General features: G+C 33.6%; 1 protein-coding gene across 9 annotated transcripts in view; it reads left to right on the top strand.

Moving 5' to 3' along the window:
• Positions 1-21,138, top strand: part of Cd2ap (CD2 associated protein) — a 110,129-nt gene that overhangs the window by 31,619 nt on the left and 57,372 nt on the right. For 7 of the 9 annotated variants that reach the window (XM_058583048.1, XM_058583050.1, XM_058583051.1 and 4 more), the window contains exon 2: positions 2,177-2,337. In XM_058583048.1, coding sequence (XP_058439031.1) covers positions 2,177-2,337 — 161 coding nt within the window. Of the gene's footprint in view, positions 1-2,176; positions 2,338-14,497; positions 14,629-21,138 lie in introns of those variants that run through there. The other 2 variants (XM_058583054.1, XM_058583053.1) reach the window with 2 other exon arrangements.

Raw genomic sequence — 21,138 nt, forward strand, 5'->3', positions numbered from 1 at the left:
AGTAATTGTTCTGCGAAACCAGCAATAATCTATAATATTATTAGCTATATAAATTTCCTCAAACTGGTTTGTTTATTGTTTTGTAGTTTAGCTGTTAGGTTTTTGCTTCAAGAGAAAAATGCATAGCTTTTAAAACAGTTTGTCTTATTGAATTACTCTAGTTGATAATGGCTCTCAGCGCTTCTATATAGAGATTAATTCTCCTATTTTTAGCCCTGCATTATATATGAGCCCTTTTGTAATCTGTTTTTGGTCTTTGGGGGTTCTATAGAGCAATTTGATATCTTTCTTATGAAGGCTTCTGCCTTTATCAGCTATGCATCCATTTTCAGAAACTTGTTGAAATTCCTTCCTGGCTCCCTTACCATATTAGGATGTTTTCAGCTGTAAATAGAAATTTTGTCTAAATTTTACTTAAAAGTTATGATAGAACTACTTCATGTAATAAATCTAAAGGTATGATACCTTTACAACCTTATAGATCTAAATTTAGTTATTTAGGTATGGCTAATCTGCAGTTGAGCTAAATTTAGTAGTTTGAGAATTTAGCCATGATTTTCTTCTTTGTTCACTTCCACCTGAATCATAACTGCTGGTTTTTGTTTGTTTGTTTGTTCTGTTTTTTTCTCAAACAGCAGTTTAGGCACGAGATATTAAAAGTTTAGTTAAGGAAGACATTCCTCTTTTTCCTAGAATGAGAGTGGTGCTGGGAATTGAACCCAAGGCCTCACATTCTAATCACATCCTCTTAGTAGCTCTGCCACTGAGCTACACCTAGTCCTGTGTTTTTGTTTTAAAGGTCAAATAAAACTTAGGAGGAAGGTAGGAATTCATTTATTCCATGTCTATTTGAAAACCGCTCACTGTGGGTATGTATGAATTGAAGTAACTGTAAATGGACTATCTTTAGACCTTTGCCTCTTTGAACAGCAGCATTAGATATCCTTGCCCTTACTTAATCAAAATCTACATTTAAACATGGTTCTCCAGATGACATGATTGTACTTCAGAGAAATGCTGGCTTAGGCTAGTTAAGATTTAACTTCCTGTGGCTTAGAGAAGCTTGACTTATAAAAGTACTGTTTCAGAATATAAACCTAGTTTAGTTTCTGTGAGAACAAAAGGAAAGGGACAGACAGTACAGGAATGATGGTTGGTTTGACAAGTAATGTGTTTTTATACTTCCTTTCCTTAGTGTTTTGGTTATAGCTGTATAAATATATTTTATTATTTTCTTATTATTTTTGTAGGAAAAAATATTAATGGAGTATGGCTAATCTGCCATCTGGAATAGAAAATCTATTATTCCCTTTTTAAAAAACATTGAGCCGTATAAAATATTAATGATATATGTATATGATGTGTTATAATATTAATCTTTGTTTTAGGGTATTTTCATTTTCTTTTTTTCTATAATGGTATCAATACAAATTTAATAGTTCAGAACAATATATATTTATTGTTTCTGTGGTTTTTTAGTATGGGCTTGGTTAGTTGGACCTTTTATAAATCTGCATTGAAGGTATTGATTAGGGTTGGCTTCTCATCTGGGGCTCTAGTGGGGAAAGATCTGTTTCTAAGTTCATGTGATTGCTGACTTCCTCAGTTACTGTTCATTGTTGGACTGAGGGACTCAGCCAGAGGCCTCCCCTCATTACTTGCTTGTGGCCTTCTCCATAGGCCAGTGTACAAACTGTAGCAGTGTATATTTTCAAAGCTATAAGGGAAACGAGACTCCTAGCAAGATGGGCATTACAATTTTTCTTAATCACATGTAATCCATCATTTTTGTCATATTCTATTGGATAGAAGTCAGTCATAGGTCACATTCCCACTCAAGGAGAAGGAATTACAAAATGATGTGAATATGGGATGGGGGTGGTAACCAGGGGACCACTGTAGAGTCTCTCTGCCACAAAGAGTGTACATGTGATTTTAAGAACGTAATGGAATGAGTTACATGTTTTATTTCTTTTGAGGCTCTCACTTAAAAGCTGTACTGTGTTCTGTACTAAGATAATAAATTTATTGATATAGTCAGATATTGAAGTCATTAAGACAGGTCATGATGATGTTTATGTTGTGTTAACTAATGTTGGTAATCAGATTTGTTAATATTTATAGTATTTTGTGAATTAGATTTTAGACATTTCTTTTTTTCCCTCCCCTTTTTTAGTTGACTATATTGTGGAGTATGATTATGATGCTGTGCATGATGATGAATTAACTATTCGAGTTGGGGAAATCATCAGAAATGTGAAAAAACTACAGGAGGAAGGATGGCTAGAAGGAGAACTAAATGGGAGAAGGGGAATGTTTCCTGATAATTTTGTTAAGGTAAGTATTCTCAGTTAAATTTCAAGCTGTTGCTTCATAGAATTTTATTTTCAATGTTAAATACTTAAAATAATACCTAAAATGAAAATGTTTTCAATCAATTTTTACTGTAGAATTTAAGAAAATAGAGGTTTAGATACTTCTATAATTTAGGATTTTATTATTGCTTTAGTGACCTGCTGGATAATAACACTGTATATATGTGTGTTTATGTGCTTGTATATATTTGTAGGTTTGTGTATACCTGTGTTAGTCAGCTTTATTTCACTGTGATAAAATACCTGAGAAAATCAACTTAAAGGAGGAAAGATTTATTTTAGCTCATGGTTTGAGAGGTTTCAGTTTATGTTTGGTTGACTCCATTGCTTTTAGGTCTTTATAGAGGCAGAGCATCATGGTAGGGAGTATGCAGTGGAGCAAAGCTGCTTAGCTCATGGTGGCCAGGAAGCAGTCAGAAGAAGGGGTGGGGACAAACTATAACCCTCCAAGAGCATGCTCCCAGTAACCTACTTTATTCAGCTAGTCCTCATCTCCTAAAGTTTCTGCCACCTCCCAATAGCCTATTAAAAAACTGTGAATTCATCAATGTATTAATTTATTGATGAGGTTAGAGTCTTTTTGATCTATTCATGTCCACAGGCCCCACCTGTGAACACTGCTGCATTGGGGAACCAAGCTTTGAGCACACGAGCTTTTGGAGAACATTTCAGATCCAAATTGTAATACTATGTATTTTTAAAAAATAAATAATAATTTGTATCTGGGTGGCACTTTGTAATTTGTTGAGAGCCCCAGCCAGACTGCGGCAGTAATTTATTAAGTAGCTTTGCTATACACATTCTCATTTAGCCTATAATAGTCTTGTGATGTAGGGAAGATAATAATCTCATTTTAAATATGGTTACATTCAGAATGAAAGTTAAATGATTTGTCTACTGTTGGATAGCTAATGACATCCAGCATCTTAACAACAACAACAACACAACAACAACAACAAAATAAATAAGATTAAGGAGAAAGCCTTAAATTATAATTTACTACCCACTTTAAACTTTCCTAAATGCTTGTGTTATTTTATAAATATATAATTGTGGAATGGACAGTAGAACTAGTCTCCCTATTATTATTTCAGGTAGTTTTACTGAAGAACAGTGATAATCATATTTGGCTTAGAAGATGAATGGAAAGGTCAAATCATTTTTGTGGCCTATTGTGAAAAATTTTAAATACTATAAATTTGTTTTGTGCTGGGTGCAGTAGCATACAGCTGTAATCCCAGCAGCTTGGAGGGTAAGGTAGGAGGATCACAAGTTCACAGCCAGCCTCAGCAATGGTGAAGTGCTAAACAATTCAGTGAGACCCTGTCTCTAAATCAAATACAAAATAGGGCTGGGGATGTGGCTCTGTTGATTGAGTGCCCCTGAGTTCAATTCCCAGTACCCTTCATCACCCCCCAAAATTTTGTTTTATGATGAACATGTCCAATTCACTGCCCTTTTGCAATGTTAGTTTTTCTTCTAATTTTAAAGGTATTTCACAATAAGTATAGGACAAGGATCCATTAACTTAATGTATGGAATATTATTATTTTTGTCATTTTTGCTTCAGTGTTACTTTGTAATAAAGACAACATTATAGATAAAGTTGATTTCTCATTACTTTCCTCTTTAGAAACACCTGTATTCTGAAATTGTATTATATATCCATCCAGTTTATGGTTTTATACCTATTTGCCTGTACACAAACAAGTAATATTTTATTGTGATTTAGATATTTATATAATTATTGTTGATGTGCAACTTTTCTTAATATTTGTGGTTTTGATATGGATATGTAATGTAATTATTTCCGCTGCAATGGGTTTTATATCACTAGTAGTAGAGCATGATAGGATAGGGAAAAGTGGCGTTAAAATAATTTCTAAGTAAGAACAGTAATAAAGATTATAGAATTCAGATTTTATCAAGAAAAGGCAAGATTCTCAGCTTGGGTGCTTTGGGTTCATTTAGCATAACCCACCCATCCAGTTGTTTGTCTGCCTTTCTTATCATATCTTTCTAAGTGATCATTGTACCTGGGCATTTTCTTCAAAGTTACACAGTCTTGGCATTGTGAAACTTTTAAATCTTACCACTCACCTCTGCTCTTGTCTACATTGAGTGTTCACAAGCTAACCTTCCCACTTAATGGATTTTTATACATTTTTAATAGCTCCTGAATAATCCTTTATGTATGACTACTTGAGCAGTCTAAATTATTGTCCATCTTCTGAGTTTCAATTATTGTTACTTTTTACATTTTTAGTGCTGAGGTTCCAAAGTTCTATAATTTGCCCAAAGTCACACTGGTAAGGACTTAGTAGTAGTTAGCTTTATTATAGGCAAATGTCAGATTTTTTTTAAAATGAGAAATGTATTTTTGCTATGTGCTGGTTATTAGAGAAATATGATCATTTTGTAATATCCTTTATGCTTTTGTGGATGTAAGGACAAAGTGATATGAAATTCTTCAGTAGCACCAATGTAGTTGAAAAATATTAAAATTACAAAATTTAAATTTCTTTCAGAAAGGCATATGACGTAAGGAGATATCAAAGACCAAAGATGAGATAGAAATATGTGAAAAAAGTCAAAATAATAATATAAGTACAAAAAGAATCAGGGTTTGAACTGCACAGTTGTTTGTAGATAACTTTGTAGAATGTTTCATTTATGGCCTTCTACTATCCCCACTCCTAGAAATTCTCCTCAAAAACAAGTTTTTATTATACAAGTTGAGGAAATTAGAATCAGAATAGGTGAGTTTATATTGTGATACTAAAATTAGTACCACAATGTGGAATAATAATATAAAATGACAGTGGTGGAATAATAGAATGAGAGTATGATCTTTTTTTTTTTTTTAATTTTTTAATATTTATTTTTTTAGTTTTCGGTGGACACAACATCCTTTCTTGTATGTGGTGCTAAGGATCGAACCCGGGCCGTACGCATGCCAGGCGAGCGTGCTACCGCTTGAGCCACATCCCCAGCACCGAGAGTATGATCTTTTCATGCTGTTTTTTGTGATATAGCTAGCCAAAACTCTGAACAGCTTTTCATGTGTTAGCACAACCTCCTGGAGCTACTTCAATCTTGTGGCAATTTCTTATCAAGTTGTACTTCTTTGATAAAGTAGGGCAAGATAGTATGAAGAATTAGATTCCAATTTTAAGTGCTTCCCTGTGGAAGTGGTGTATTACTTTTCTTTGTATTTCATTGGCCGGAGCAATGGTATAGTCTTTGGTCTTGTGTTCCATCAAGAGGGGCAAGAAAATATGATCTTATTATGTGTCCAGAATGACAGTAGAATTAGAAACACTAGGTGAGCACTAGTAATGTCTACTGTACCAGATACATGCATTAATTGATATTCATGAAGTCTACATCATTAGTGCTATGTAATGAAGTCGATGTTTTCTTTATTTTATTGCCTCAGGTTAAGAGAAGATCCGAGAATGTTTAGAATAAGGTAGTGATATTAGAACAAAAAGTGTCAATATATATAGAAAAGAGTGTTAATATAGAGAAGATACCAATAATCTGATTTAAAAAATAGACATTTTTCAAAAGAAGTCATAATAGATAGTCAGCTATTTGAAAAAAAATGCTCAGTATCACTAATCAGCACAGATATACAAATCAAGGCTGTTATCAATAAGACCAAGATAACAAGTGATGGCAAGGATGTAGGTGGGAGTATAAATTTCTATAGCCAAACAATATGGAGATTACTCAAAAAGTTAAAAATAGAACTACTAGCAATCCCACCACTGGGTATGTATCCAGAATAAGTAAAGTTAGTATGTTAAAGAGATGTCCACATTCCCTTTCTCTCTCTCTCTCTCTGTCTCTCTCTCTTTCTCTCTCTGTTCTTAAGATTGAATCCAGGGGCACTTAACTACTGAACCACATCCCTAGTTCTTTTTTATATAAAATTTTATTTAGAGACAAGAGTCTCACTGAATTGCTTAGGTCCTCACTAAGATGCTGAGGATGACTTTGAACTTCTTCCCCATTCTCCTGAGCTGCTGAGGTTATAGGCCTGCACCACTGTACCTGGCACATTCCCGTTTTCATTAGAGCATTTTTCAACATATCCAAGAAATGGAGACAACCTTAGTATCCATTAACTGACAAATGAAGGAAGTGTGGTGTCTATGCTCAATGGATTATTATTTAGCCACAAAAAGAATGAAATGCTATCATTTGTGACAACATGGATAGAATTATAGATTACTATATAAATTGAAGTAAGCCAGGTACTTGATAAGTACTGTATGATCTCACTCATATATGAAATCTAAAAATGTTGATCTCATAGAAGTCGAGAATATAATAGCAGTTACCAGAGGCAGGGAAATTAGAAAGTAGGGAGGAATGGGGAAGGGATCATCAGTGGATTTAAGTTTCAGTTTGGAACAGGAGATTTTGGTGTTCTATTATAGTAGACTATAGTTAATATGCATTTCAAAAAGCTGCCAAGATTTTGAAAGTTTTTTCCATTAAACTTAATACATGTTTTAGGAGATATGTTTAATCTGATTTAAACATACAATGTATACACACATTGAAACATTACATATTACCTTGGTAATATGTCTAATTTTTATGTTTTTAATGTATCTGCTAAAAGTTAATTTTTAAAGTTGGAAAACAGAATGGACAGTGAGGCTGTTTTTTCTTTTTCTTTTTAAAATTTTGTTATATATGATAGAATGCTTTACAATTCATATTACATATATAGAGCACAATTTTTTATATCTCTGGTTGTACATAAAATAGAGTCACACCATTTGTGTCTTCATACATGTACTTAGGGTAATGATGTTTATCTCATTCCACTGTCTTTTCTATCCCCCATGCTCCCCTCCCTCCCCTTTCATCTAATCCTCCTATGCCCCCTCCCACCACCACATTATGAATCAGCATCGTTAAATCAGAGAAAACATTCAGCATTTGTTTTTTTGTGATTGGCTAACTTCACTTAGCATTATTTTTTCCAACGCCATCCATTTACCTGCAAATACTATGGTTTTATTCTCTTTTATTGCCAAATAATATTCCGTTTTGTATATATACCACATTTTCTTTATCTGTTCATCTACTGAAGGGCATCTAGGTTGGTGCCACAGTTTAGCTATTGTGAATTGTGCTGCTATAAACATTGATGTGGCTGTGTTCCTGTAGTATGCTGTTTTGAATCCTTTGAGTATAGACCAAAAAGTAGGATAGCTGGGTTAAATGATGGTTCCATTCCCAGTTTTCCAAGGATTTTCCATACTGCTTTCCATATTGGCTGCACCAGTTTTGCAGTCCCTCCAGCAACGTAAGAGTGCGCCTTTCCCCCCTGACATCCTTGCCGACACTTATTGTTGTTTGTATTCTTAATAGTTGCCATTCTGACTGGAGTGAGATGAAATCTTAGAGTGGTTTTGATTTGCATTTCTCTAATTGCTAGCAATGTCAAACTTTTTTTTTTTAATATATATATTTGTTGATTGACTGTATCTTCTGAGAAGTATTTGTTCAGGTCCTTGGCCCATTTATTGATGGGGTTGTTTTTTTGGTGTTAACATTTTTGAGTTCTTTACATATCCTAGAGATTAGTGCTCTATCTGATATGCATGTTTCAAAAGTTTGTTCCCAAATTGTTGGCTCTCTATTATTTTTATGTACAGAGTAATTGAGATTTAAGGGGAAAGTCATGGACAATTAAGTGTTATTTCCCTGTGATTTTACCTTTAGTACAGCACTTTGGTATGTTAATTCTGGTTTTTTTTTTTTTTGGTTTGGTTGTTTGTAGGAGGAAGGAGTACCAGGGATTGAACCCAAGGGAGTTTAACCGAGACAGAACCCCAGCGTTTTTTTTTTTTTTAATATTTTGAAATAGGGTCTTACTAAGTTGCTTAGGGCCTTGTTAAGTTGCTGAGGCTGACTTTGAACTTGCAGTCCTCCTGCCTTAGCCTCCCAAGCCACTGGGATTACAGGTGTGCACCACCGCACCTGGATTTTTATGGTGCCTTTTACATACATACAAATGGTCACCCTTGTGTTACAGTTGCCTAGAGTATTCAGTACAAACCTGTACACAGAGAGTAGTGGTTGATAACCTTGGATCTCAAAGGTTTATATTCCTAAAGGGGAAACGTGTTGAAAAAAAGTAAAATGAGTTGCCTCAAAGTTCAGTACCCAACTTTGTTTCTGTTGACAGTTGTGGGGGAGGACTCCTTACTTCTTCCAGGTGAGAAGCCTCCATTGCTTTGCCCGGCTAAAGGGGCAGGTGTGCCATATTAATGTTTCTGGAGTGGCCACTACTGGTTGGGATGGGTTGGAGGGCAGGAGAGAAGGGTTTTTTTTTTTTTTTTTTTCCTATCTTGTGTGCCGGAAAGTCCTGGCTGTCTATTTGGCCTTCTCTGACACTACCTTGTTGGGGATATGGAGATATGGTGGTGGTCATGGTGTCTATTGCAGCCTGGTGAGGATGAAAGTCTACTCAATATTAGCTTGGGTAGGGATGGGGCTAGAATTTTGTTTTGTTTTTTCCCCTGTGCCATTTGACTGCAGTAGAACGGCTACTATCTCAGAGCTTTCTGTCTTGCTAGGATACCTATTTTTCTGCTCCTTTGGCTAAGGTTAGCAATAGCAGAATTTTCTTGGAGCCATATTGTTATGCCTCTTGGCATTTCCAGGTTGCTAACTTCTCTAATACCTGGTCTGCGGATATAGGCAAACTATAAAATCAGTAAATTCACTTCTGTATTGTATAAAATCAGTAAATTCACTTCTGTATTGTTCCTCAAATTCTGGAACCTGGTTTTCTTGGCTATTCTACTTCCTATACTCTACATTTCAGAGTCTTTTCATATATTTATATTTTTAAGTTTTATATTTTTAATGTCTAGAGTTTTTAACTATACTTAGTGGAAGGAATAGGGTAAAGTACATCTCTAGTTTTTCATAAGAGGAAATCTTTGTTTTTTTTGTACTAGGGAATGAACCTAGAGAATCTCATCCTACTCCTTTTATTTTTCTATTTTGAGACAGGGTCTTACTAAGTTGCTGAGGCTGGCCTCCTGCCTCTTGAGTTGCTAGGATTACAGGCAGGTGCCACCATGCCTGGCAACATAGAAGGTTTAATATAACCTAACCGAGCAATTGGCTGGTTGGAGGCATTTAATAAATGTTTGTGGATTCTGGTAACTGATGAGTTTCATATAAAGGAGTACATAGTCATGTAAGGAGGTGGGGAGGAACAATATTTTAAGGAGGTTGGGGAGGAACAATACTTTAGAAGGTGCATTTAGTAGTTAAATTTACAATTATTGAAGCATAAAAAGATATAGAGAAAGCAGAAAAATATCAGTGAAATAAGATATTAAAACAGAAGGTTAACAATATTTTTTTGATTTTTTTAAAAAAATTTTTAGTTATACATGGACACAATAACTTTATTTTGTTCATTTATTTTATGTGGTGCTGAGGATTGAACCCAGTGCCACACATGTGCGAGGCAAGTGCTCTGCCACTGAGCCACAACCAATGGCAGCCCTAACAGTCTTTATATACTTAAAGAATATTAAGAGAGTATTTGTGGATTTTTTTTTTTTGTACTAGGGATTAAACTCAGGGGTACTTAACCACTAAGCCACATCCCCAGTCCTTTTTTGTATTTTATTTAGAGACAGGGTCTCACTGAGTTGCCTAGCACTTTGCTAAGTTGCTGAGGCTGGCTTCGAACTCTCAATCCTCCTGCCTCAGCCTCCCTAGCCGCTGGGATTACAAGTGTGTCCCATTGCACCCAGCTTGGAAGGGGGTTTAATCTGTGAATGTGAAGCAACTTTCTTATGAGGTTTGTACTGATTCTCAAGGTGGTGTGGTTTGCTATATTACCAGTTTTGTTATATTTATTTTGATACTTTAAAAAATAAGTGGATATGATCACAGAATATGTCTCAGGTGCTGGTAAGTGAATTACTGTTATATTTTTACATTTAAAATGAAATTTTGATTTCTTTTGAAGACTTCCTGACTTTGAAAAGTATTTTAGATTTTTGACATAATAAGGAAGAAGGGAACAAAAATTATTCACACTTACGTATTTCAGGAAAGAGATAAAAATAATTTGGATTTATTTTCTTGGTTTTAAACTAAGTTTCTAGCTTTTTTGTTGGAAAAAAGATAAATCATTGATTCTGCATTTTTTTTTATTAGGCAGTTTAAAAACTTGTAATTAAAAATGTTTAGCTGCCATTTTTTTCTAGATCCATGTTAAATGCCAAAGTAGACATCAGACCTTCATATGTACTTAAAATCTTTTAAAAGAGTCACTTATAAGGAAAAATTAAGTAGCACTATGAGGAATAAGATGATGTATATGGCTACTTTAGGAGGGACTTGTTGATTTTTTTTTTTTCTTTAAATTGTCATATTATTTTTCTAGAAGAATATTGATTTTGTTTTTAAATTTGTTCGTATTTTACTGTTTCTATGAGAAGAAATATTATTCTAATGAAGGAAATGTCACCTTGATTTTATATGGCTTTTTTTTGGTACCCATGATTGACCCCAGAGGTACTCAACCACTGAGCTTCATCCCCAGACACATTTTTTTTTTTTTTTAATTTTTTGTTTTGAGACAGGGCCTCCCTAAATTGCTGAGACTGGATTTGAATTTGTGATCTTCCTCCCTCAATCTCCTGAGCTGCTGGGATTACAGGCATATGCCACTGTGCCCGCAATATATGATTTTTTTTTTTGCTTGGTTGGAAATTAATATATGACTTTTATATTTAAATTTTTTTTATTTTATGAAAATAGTTCTTTTGAATACACATTAATTATATTTTTAAGTGTTAAAAGATGAGTGACTTTAATTAATAGAACAATTCAGGAAAGTAGCTTCATAGCAGTGTAATTAGAGAACATTTGGCATTTATTTTACTTTTATTAATTGGTGACAGATTAATAGAGTAAAAACTGTAGATATCAGAGTATTAAATGGAAGATAACGTAGTATACTTACTAACTGGAAATTATAAAAAGCAGATATCAATTAGCTTGACTAAAGTAATCATTTCACTATGTGTGTATATTATATATATATATATATATATATATATATATATCAAAACATGTTGTATACTTTAAGTATAGTATATACAGTTCTTGTTTTAAAAGATGCTTGATTGCCATTCATGCAGAACATGTTACTTGAGCAGGAAACAAACATTTATTTAAGGCAAAAAATAAAATTGATAGATGGACTGCCAAAGTTGTATATAGTTATTTATGAAAAATCAGTTAAAGCATTAATTTTAATCATTGACTAAAAATAATTTGTTTCATGACTTATGTTATTTTAGATGATATTCTAAATCCAATATGGACTGTGTTCAGTGAATTAGAGAAATAATTTATACAGGTAATGCTTGAGAAAATGTATAAAGATTTAGATTTGGTAAAATCACACAATTAATACATGTTGAACCAAAATTCAAGCAAGCATAAAATTATCCTGAGAAGTGCATTTCTTCTTCAAGACCCTCTACTAGCCTCCTTCCTCATTAGGAATTTGTATAGATCCCTATGCATGGTGGTACATTGTAATCCCAGTGACCTTGGTTGAAATTTGAGGCAGGAGGATGGCAAATTCAAGGACAGCTGAAGCAACTTAATAAAACCCTATCTCAGAATTAAAAAGCAAAAAATGGACTGGGTATATAGCTCTGTGGTAAAGTGAACTTTATTTCAGGTCCCTAGTACTACAAAAAAAGTAAAATGAAATTTGATAGCTAGCTTTAAAGACTGTTTTCTCTAGAAAATCTTTTAAAATCAATTATTTGTACCCTTCCTCTCCTTTACATACTATGTTTCCACACCATAAATAGAAATTCAACACATTTATGTATATAAGTCATGATAATGTTTGATTGGGATTTAATTTACAAAGTTAAATTCAAACTTTTTCCTTTAAAAAGTTAGTAAATTTTGTTTCTGCTCAGTTATTTTAAATTGGTTACTATTGTAGAATAATTTAACTAGGTTCCATCAGGAAAGCTTGAGTGTTAGAAGCTGGGCTTCTGAGCTATCTCCTGCTCTTGCTTTTTGGACCAGCACTAATTGCCCACTTTTCACTGTTATGTATATTCTCAAGGAGAGTAACATCTTTAAGAGAGGATCTATTGCAGTCTTGATGTCTTTTCAGTCAGAAGAAATTGTAAACACTCTCGCCTTCATTCCCTGAAGTTCTTAGTAAAACCTCTTTATCCTAGGACTGAAATTGTGAATAACATTTTTTTAAAATTAGCTAGTATGAAAAACGTGACTAGTGTAAAATAATGGAGTATTTTCAAACCATTGCAATCAGTGAAATATGCCTGAAAGAACATGGGTAGAAGAGTTCTTTATGTGTTTTTCCCTCTATATTTCATTTGGCTCTCATTAACATTGTTGAGATAGAAAAAGCAAAGGAGTAGGATGCCATTGACAATGAATTTTTATAACTTTCTCCTCCCTCTTTCCCTACTTTTGCTTTTCCAAATGGAGGAGGGGCAGTTTAAATAGGGAGTCCCTTTGTCCAAAGTGTATAGACAACAATTATGCAGTGAAAAGCATATTTAGAGAGAGAAGTTTAGAAACTTTCAAAAATAGCCCTTCCCTATTACATTTTCCATTGTTGTTTTCCTTGCTGATTTATATGCAAGAAATCAGTACATATAATAAAAAGATATGTATGTTAAGGAACATCTTTTTCTGTTCATTTTATTTTGGACTTAAAGGATCCCCCCCCCCCGCCCCCCCCGCCATGTGTGACTATACTGTTTAATCATAAAAGGAAAATCAACTTTTGGATCATTCCTTAATATGTATAATCACTTACATGGCAAAACAACAACAAATGGTAATAATAACTTTAGGGATGGGGCAGACCATTTTGTTAAGCTAGAATCCTAAATCAGTCATTTCTAGACTAACTTTTAAAAATGTGTGCCTAAAGTTAATTCAGTCAGACTAAAACAGTAGGCATGTACCAAATAAACATTTTTTTTAAGAGAGAGAGAAAAAAATTTTTTTTAATATTTATTTTTTAGTTTTTGGTGGACACAACATCTTTATTTTTATGTGGTGCTGAGGATCAAACCCAGCGCCCCGTGCATGCCAGGCGAGAGCATTACCGCTTGAGCCATATCCCTAGCCCCCAAATAAACATTTAATCCTATAATTTTTTCTTATTTCTTATTAAATTTTTCTTATTTAATATAATTTTTCATCTCTTCTAATTATGCTTCTGTAAAATAGGAGGTACTAGTTCATATAACATTTCTGGAAATGCAGACTGTTAAGTTAAATGTAAGTATATTTTTAGATTTTTATTAGCTTAAGCAGAGCTATTACTTTGTTAGAAATTTGGTGATTAAATAACCTCTTTCATTTGAGAAATAAAAAGAAGTTCTTGTCTTTTCATCTAGTTTTTAGTTTTTTGGGGGATTCTGTGGAATACAAGTTAATTTCTTTCTGTTTTCAAATCATGATAATGTATTAGCCATGATCAGATAACCAAATTATTATGTAGATATATTATAATGTGAGTTTTGTTGATTATCTTTTTATCTGTTTTTGGTTAGTACAATCAAAGTTAAATATCTTTGATTACCTTAATAGATGAAGAATAGCTGTATTGTACCTCCCCACCAATTTGCTTATATTTCTCATTCACCTCCAAGATGCTACTTACTACTAGTCAACATAATACTTTTTTTTTTTTTTGTTTTTGATGGTGCTGAGGATTGAACCCAGGGCCTATGCATGCTAGGCAAGCACTTTACCAACTAATCTATATCTCCAGCCCAACATAATACTGCATAGAGATTATCTGTATCATATATTTTCTTGGCCACTTTTGTGTTGACATTACATGTTTTGCAGGAGGTTTTAAGAATGAGATTCATTGTTTTTCAGAATTTGTTTTGTCCATACATGATTGCTTTCTAAGGGAAGATACTTTTTATTTTTTTAAATTGGAATTTTCTGGAACCATTTTCAAAGTTTAGAAAGAAAGTAAAGTTAGTAGGAAAAAAATACTTTATTGGTAGAATTTATTTTATGTTTTGGCTGTTTAGATAAAAGGACAGAGGAAGGATGAAGCACACTGGAAGTCTTTACTACTCTAGCACTTAGTAAAATTATTGTTGAAGACGATGGCCAGAGAGTCTGGGGATACTGCATTTCCAGAGACTGGGGAGCAATGTAGGTTGGTAAGAATGTGTGTGTGTGTGTGTGTGTGTGTGTATCTATCTATCTATCTATCTATCTAGCAGTGTAAAGAATGATATTGGGGAGAAGGGGTTCTGGAAGAGGAGGTGATGGACCCCAACACAAACCTTGCCCTGTTTATGATTTTGCTTAAAGTCTTGAGGTCACTCGGTGCATATGATAGCATCTTAGTTGGCATTATATATTTGCAAAGCAGTGTTCATTATATTATTAATTTGCTTCCCCCCTTGTCTTGTGTCTTTTGTCTTCAGAAGAATTATTATGTCTAGTATTCAAGGATATGGTTGTCTCTGAAAATATTGAGGGTTCCTAGAATGGTTCTAGATCTTGAGCAAAGAATTAATATATTCACATGGTAAATTTTTATTAAAGATAACACAGATATCTAAGCTTATATAGCTAGTGAACAGAATAGAACCAATATTTGTACCTAGGTTATCTGTTTTCAGAAACTATACTTTGTCTTGTTTGTTCAAAGTAGAGTTACTTTTCTATAGGAACAGAATTTGAACACCAAGCCAAGTGCTTCGTCTCCTGTACTGCAAAGCACCTATAGCTGTTAGAGATGTGACTTTATTAATTAAAATTTAAAAAAAAATTTCTTCCTTTTTTGCTGTACTGGGGATTGAACCCAGAGGTGCTTGGGTGCTTTATCATTGAGCAAAACCCCAGGTCCCTTTAAAAAAATACTTTGTTTTAAGACAAGGTCTTTCAGTGTTACTCAGGCTGGTCTTGAACTTAATCCTCCTGCCTTGGCTTCCTGAGAAGCTGGGATTATAGGCATCTGTCAACTTTATATTATTTTTAAAAATGTAGGTAGCTTATGAGACATAGTAGAAGCCAAAATGAGCACTCTTTGGAATGTTGAGGTTCTAATTACCAGTCTTTATGTAGATTGTATGTTTTTTTTTTAGTTTGGAAAATACTTAGTGCAGTCTGAAAACCTTGAAGTTAACACATGTGATATGACTTGCTTTTTTGTTTTGTCTTACTTTGTTTTGTTTTGTTTTTCTGATACTGGGGATTGAACACAAGTCCTCACATGTTAACTGAACACTTTAAACTGTCATAAAGCCCTTTTTTTCAAAACCTTCACAGGTTTTGAACTTGGGATCCTCCTGCACCAGGAGGATCTTCCTGCACCAGCCTCCCATCTAGCTGGAATTACAGGCGTGTGCCACTATGCCCAATTGTGTGTTACTCGCAAATCAGAGTACTTTTTCTTGAGTACACTACTAATCAGAATGAATCAGTGTACCTTGTGGAATACTGTGTGTATCTTCTATGATTTGTACTTAGTTATTTTTTCGCAATTCGCTATCCATTTAACTGTTTTTTCTAAACTAAAAGAACTCTTTTTCTGATTAGAAAGTAATATGCATTGTTTATAAGCATCAAACAGTTCTGAGCAATATAAAGTCAAAATCATTAGAAACCCTACAAGCTAGATGATGGAGAAATGTGTGAAACTGTACTACATTCATTGAAGAAATGTGCCGGTTTTTGCTGCTCATAGGCTGTTGGTATTCTGTCCTTACTTCCCATGGACAAGCAAAGTACAGGGTTGAGATAGGTATACAAAGAACTATACTAAATTTATTCAGTCTGAGAGACCAGAGGGCAAACATGAACATGTACAAACTTTTTTCTCTTGTCTTTATTCCCTAAGCAATAAAATACAACTACTTCCATGTCATATTGTTTTAGGTATTATAAATAATGTAGCGCTCATTTAAAGTACATAGGAAGATATGTGTAGGTTATGGGCAAATATATCATTTTATGTAAGGGACTTGAGTATCTGCAGATTTCTGTGTGCTGGGATGGGGCATGCTGGTTCTAGAACTAATCCTCCATAGATATCAACAGATGATTGTATCATTAGTTTTTTTAAAATAGTTTCCTATTAATAGCTCTTCAAGCTCTTAGTTTATTATAAACAATATGTTCTCAAACTCAATCCATATATACATATAATATTCATCTTAAGGTAGTTGTCAGTTTATTTTTATAGGATCAATCCCTAGAAATAGATTTGTTATTCCATACACATTACAGTTTTTGATTAGTTTTGCCTTTAAGCAGGTCTGACAGTACTTTTAAAGTTTTTAATTTTGTAAAGGTAAATGTCATAAAAATTTTTATTATATCCTCAGTCTTCATTTATTTATTTCCATTTCCTTTTGGAATTATCTGCTCATGGAGTTTGCTCATAAAAAGATAATTTATTAATTTTATGGAGAATTTCTTGAAATAATAAATCCGTTGATACTTTTATATTGTGATTTTTTTCCAGCTTCTTTACTGTTTATCTTTGCCATCCAAATGTTTGATTCACCATTATGTCACTTAATGATGGCGACACATTCTAAAAAATTTGTCTTTTGATTATTTTGTTGTTGTGAAAATATCATTAAAGTTTTACTCATATGAACCTTGATAGTATAGCTTATAACATATTAGGCTATATGGTATATGTTATTCCTAGGGCCATGACAAACAAAATAACATAATAGTTTAACATTTAATAATTAAGCATGAGAAAAAATGATGCTACCAGGTGACACTGTTTTGATGAGATGAGGTTGTTTCTTGTGTAACATGACATAGTTTTACAGCAAATTTTTTTTTTGTCAGTAGGGGTACATTAAAATATTGATTAAAAACTAAATAATGATAAAAGTATGATAAAATATAGTATGTTAAATGCATAATCAATTTACTAATGTAACCATTTATCATCATTATTGAGTATATGTACTATACTTAATTATGTACTATATATAATATATACTGTATAGTGTTTATATGTATACTGTATATAATTTTATGTGCTATACTTTTATACGATTGGGAGTGCATTTGGTTTGTCACCACAAACACATAAGAAATGTGTTGTGATATCACGTTAACTGCAGTGTCACTAGGCAACAGAGATTTTTTAGCTCTGTTATATGGAAGCCATAATCTTATAGTGGTCTTATGAAGACTACCATAATAGGTAGTCTGTCCTTGACAGAAATGTTATGCATCATTTATAACATGACATAGTTTTACAACAAACTTTTTTTTTTTACTTTCTAGTTAGAGCTGTCAAAATTTTCTTTCCTTTTTCTTGTTTTCTGTCATGCTTGTGAAGTCATAACATCAATTTTTTTGCTCCTAAGGTATGAAGAAATGGTCACTCATATTTTCTCTTAGTACTGTTATGTTATTTTTGTATAACTCTGTCTTTGGACTAGTTGGAATTTACTTTGGTATAAGAGATCCAGCTTAGTTTTTTCCATATATCTAGGTAGTTCTCCCAATATCATTTAATAAAGAATTTATCTTTTCTTTACTGATTTCAAATGGTTCCTTTATATAAAGAATTCTGTATTTGGTTGGGTCCGTTTTTGAGTCAGAGTGTTATACAACTGTCTCATTGCTTTCTGATTTTATAATTCGTAAATAGTGGTTCATTTATTAACTCTTTCAGTGCTTATTAGAGACTTTATTCTAGGCACTGGAAATATAATAAAACAAAATCTCTTTTATCCTTGAACTCACATTTAGTGATGTGTCTGTTGAATTTTTAACCACAAAATAGGTCAGAAGTTTGGAGATAAAGTCTCTTAGAGGCAGAAGAAGTAAAGCTTGACTCCATTGGGTGTATGTGTGTGTGTGTGTGTGTGTGTTTGTGTGTGTGTTGACTGAAATAGATAATCAAGGAGGAAATATCACAGGAAATAGAAATAGAACAGGGATTCTTCATGTGCTTATGTGTAGATATGTGTCTATGAGGTTTACTGCCCATAATAATATGTTCTGATAGAAACAAAATTGAAGCAAAAATTAAGTGTTTTGGTTTAAAATTTCTTGTTTTCTTCTTTCACATTTGTTCTACTTTCTTTTTGTATTCCTTTCCTTCTTTTTAATAGCCTCTATGTTTTAGGGTAGTTTTAGGTTACAGAAGAACTCAACAAAGAATTCTCAAATGTTCCCTAACTCCACACATACGTGGGCCTCCCTAATTATTGCTTTTTTTTTTTACATACAGTAAACCTACACTGACTCATTATTATCACCTGAAGTCCATAGTGGGGGTTCATTCTTCTTGTTATAGTATAATGATATGTATCTACCATTGTAGAATCATATACAGAATAGTTTTCATTGCTCATAAAATCCCCTGTTCCTACTCATTCATTTCTGTTTCCCTCCAGTGGCAGCCATTGACTACACTTTTCAGAACATCAGGTAGTTGGAATTTTACAGAATATGGTCTTCCCAGAATAGCTTCTTTCACATAGTAGTATATGTTTAGGGTTCGTCCAAGTCTTTTCATGTCTGGGTAGCTCATTTCTTTATATCTCTGATTAATGTTCTATTGTCTGTATGTACCACTGTTTTGTTTATTCATTCACTACTCAAGAACATCTTGTTTATTTCCAAATTTTGGCAGTTATGAACAAAGTTGCTAAAAACATCCTTAGTGTAGACCTGTTTTCAATTCATTTGGGTAAATAATGAAGAATGCATTTGCTGTATTGCATAGTTAAGAGTATGTTTATTAGATTAGAAACTGTCAACTATCTTCCAAAGCAACTATACATTTTGAGTTCCCAGCAGTGAATGAAAGTTTCTGTTATTTCCTATCCTTGCTGTCATTTGATGTCAGTATATTGGATTTTGGCCATTCTTATAGTTGTGTATTGGCATCTCATTGTTTTGTTTGCAAAAGGCATATGATGTTTGGCGTCTTTTCATATGCTTATTTATTCATTTATATGTCTTTCATAGTTTTTTATGTCTTTTTATAGAGCCATTGGTTTGCATCTTGTATGCATTTTTTAATCAGGAATTTGTTGTTGAGTTGTTTGTATATTTTGGCTAACAGTTCTTTATCAGAAATTTTTTTTTAAAAGTGTTTTCTCTCAGTTTGTGGCTTATTTTTCTAATTTTCTTGATACACTTTTTCTCAGTGAATGGTGACATCATTTGAGCAGTTGTCCAAGTCAGGAACCTGGGGTATCATCTTTCTTACTCTTTTTCCATAGTTTACATCTGATTCATTTTCAAGATTATGCCTCTTGAATATGTTCTGAATCACGTTAGTCAGCTTTTTGTCTGTGACAAAACTTCATAAGAACAATATGGAGGAGGAAAAGTTTATTCAGGTTCTTGGCTTCAGAGGTCTCAGTCCATGGTCAGTTGATTCCATTTCTCTGGGTCTGAGGTAAGGCAGAACATCACAGAAGAAGTTCATGACAGAGGAAAGCTGCTTAGCAAATGGCAATGCAAAGCTGGGGGTGGTGGGTGGTGGGGGTAAGAGGAAGAAAGGGAAGAAAGAAAGCAGAGAAAAAGAAAGCAGAGAGCAAGAGGAACCAGGGATAAGATAGGAGCCAAGGCCACACCTCAATGACCTTCTTCCTCCATCCATGCCCTGCCTGCTTGCAGTTACCACCTGGTAATTCATTCAAATTATTGATCCATCAAATGGATTAATGCACTGATGAGGTTACAGGCTCATAATCTTAATATATCCATCACTGAACATTCCTGCATTGCCTAACACAAGAGCTTTTCAGGGGATACTTAATATCTAAACTATAACACAACTCTGGTAATACACACTTTTCACTTCTGAACCTTGATGTATTGCCTAACATGAACTCTTTGGGGAACTTTTAAAATCCAAACATGAATCTTTCAAATTTCTCTGTCACTGTCATAATTTGGTTCATATTCAGCTATCACCTGGTATAGTTGCTTTTAGAGTTGTCCCCGTGTAACTCATTCTTTCATGCTGCATAGAATAATCTTTTTTTTCCTTTTAAAATTCTGTGACAGTATTCCATCATTTTTATAGTTCCAGTTCCCTACCATGAGAGTCTTTATCTGTCTTCTGCTGGCTTTAGTATTCTTAACTTTTACATGCTTAATTTATTATAGCATGTGTACCTCCCTGAACTCTTGCCACCTTTCCCTTCCCTTCCCTTCCCTTCCCTTCCCTTCCCTTCCCTTCCCTTCCCTGGTTCAGCTAAACTTCATTCCTTGGAGGGTCTGTGTTCTTTTTTGCTCTCTGAGCTGCTTGTACACTGTTCTTTCCTTTTAGGATACTCTTCCTTTCCTCTGCCCTCTGCCCGCTGCCCTATACCTTGTTCTCACTTATTCTTTCTGTCTCAGTAGAGATGTCAGCTTCTCCGTGAAGTAATACTGATTTGTCTTACCATCATTTGTAATAGTATGTCTGCTTTATGCCTCTACCACACTGTCTAATTTATTGTATCATAGCTTTGTTTTGTATTTTGGTTAAAAAGGATTCTCTAATTCTTTCAGGTATTTTGTTTATTATTGGCCTTTTGTTTTTGTGTTTAAATTTAGAGCCAGTTTATTAAATTGTTAAATATTTGATGATTTATTCGAGTTGCTTTGCATAGTTTTATCAGTTTTAGGGGAGAATTGATGTCTTTTAAGATACTGAGTTTTTAGTCACTGAACATAG

This window comes from Marmota monax, unplaced genomic scaffold (genome assembly GCF_021218885.2).
Source record: "Marmota monax isolate L192 unplaced genomic scaffold, Marmota_monax_Labrador192_F-V1.1 WCK01_AAM20220418_F8-fsc00281, whole genome shotgun sequence".
Taxonomy (NCBI): domain Eukaryota; kingdom Metazoa; phylum Chordata; class Mammalia; order Rodentia; family Sciuridae; genus Marmota; species Marmota monax.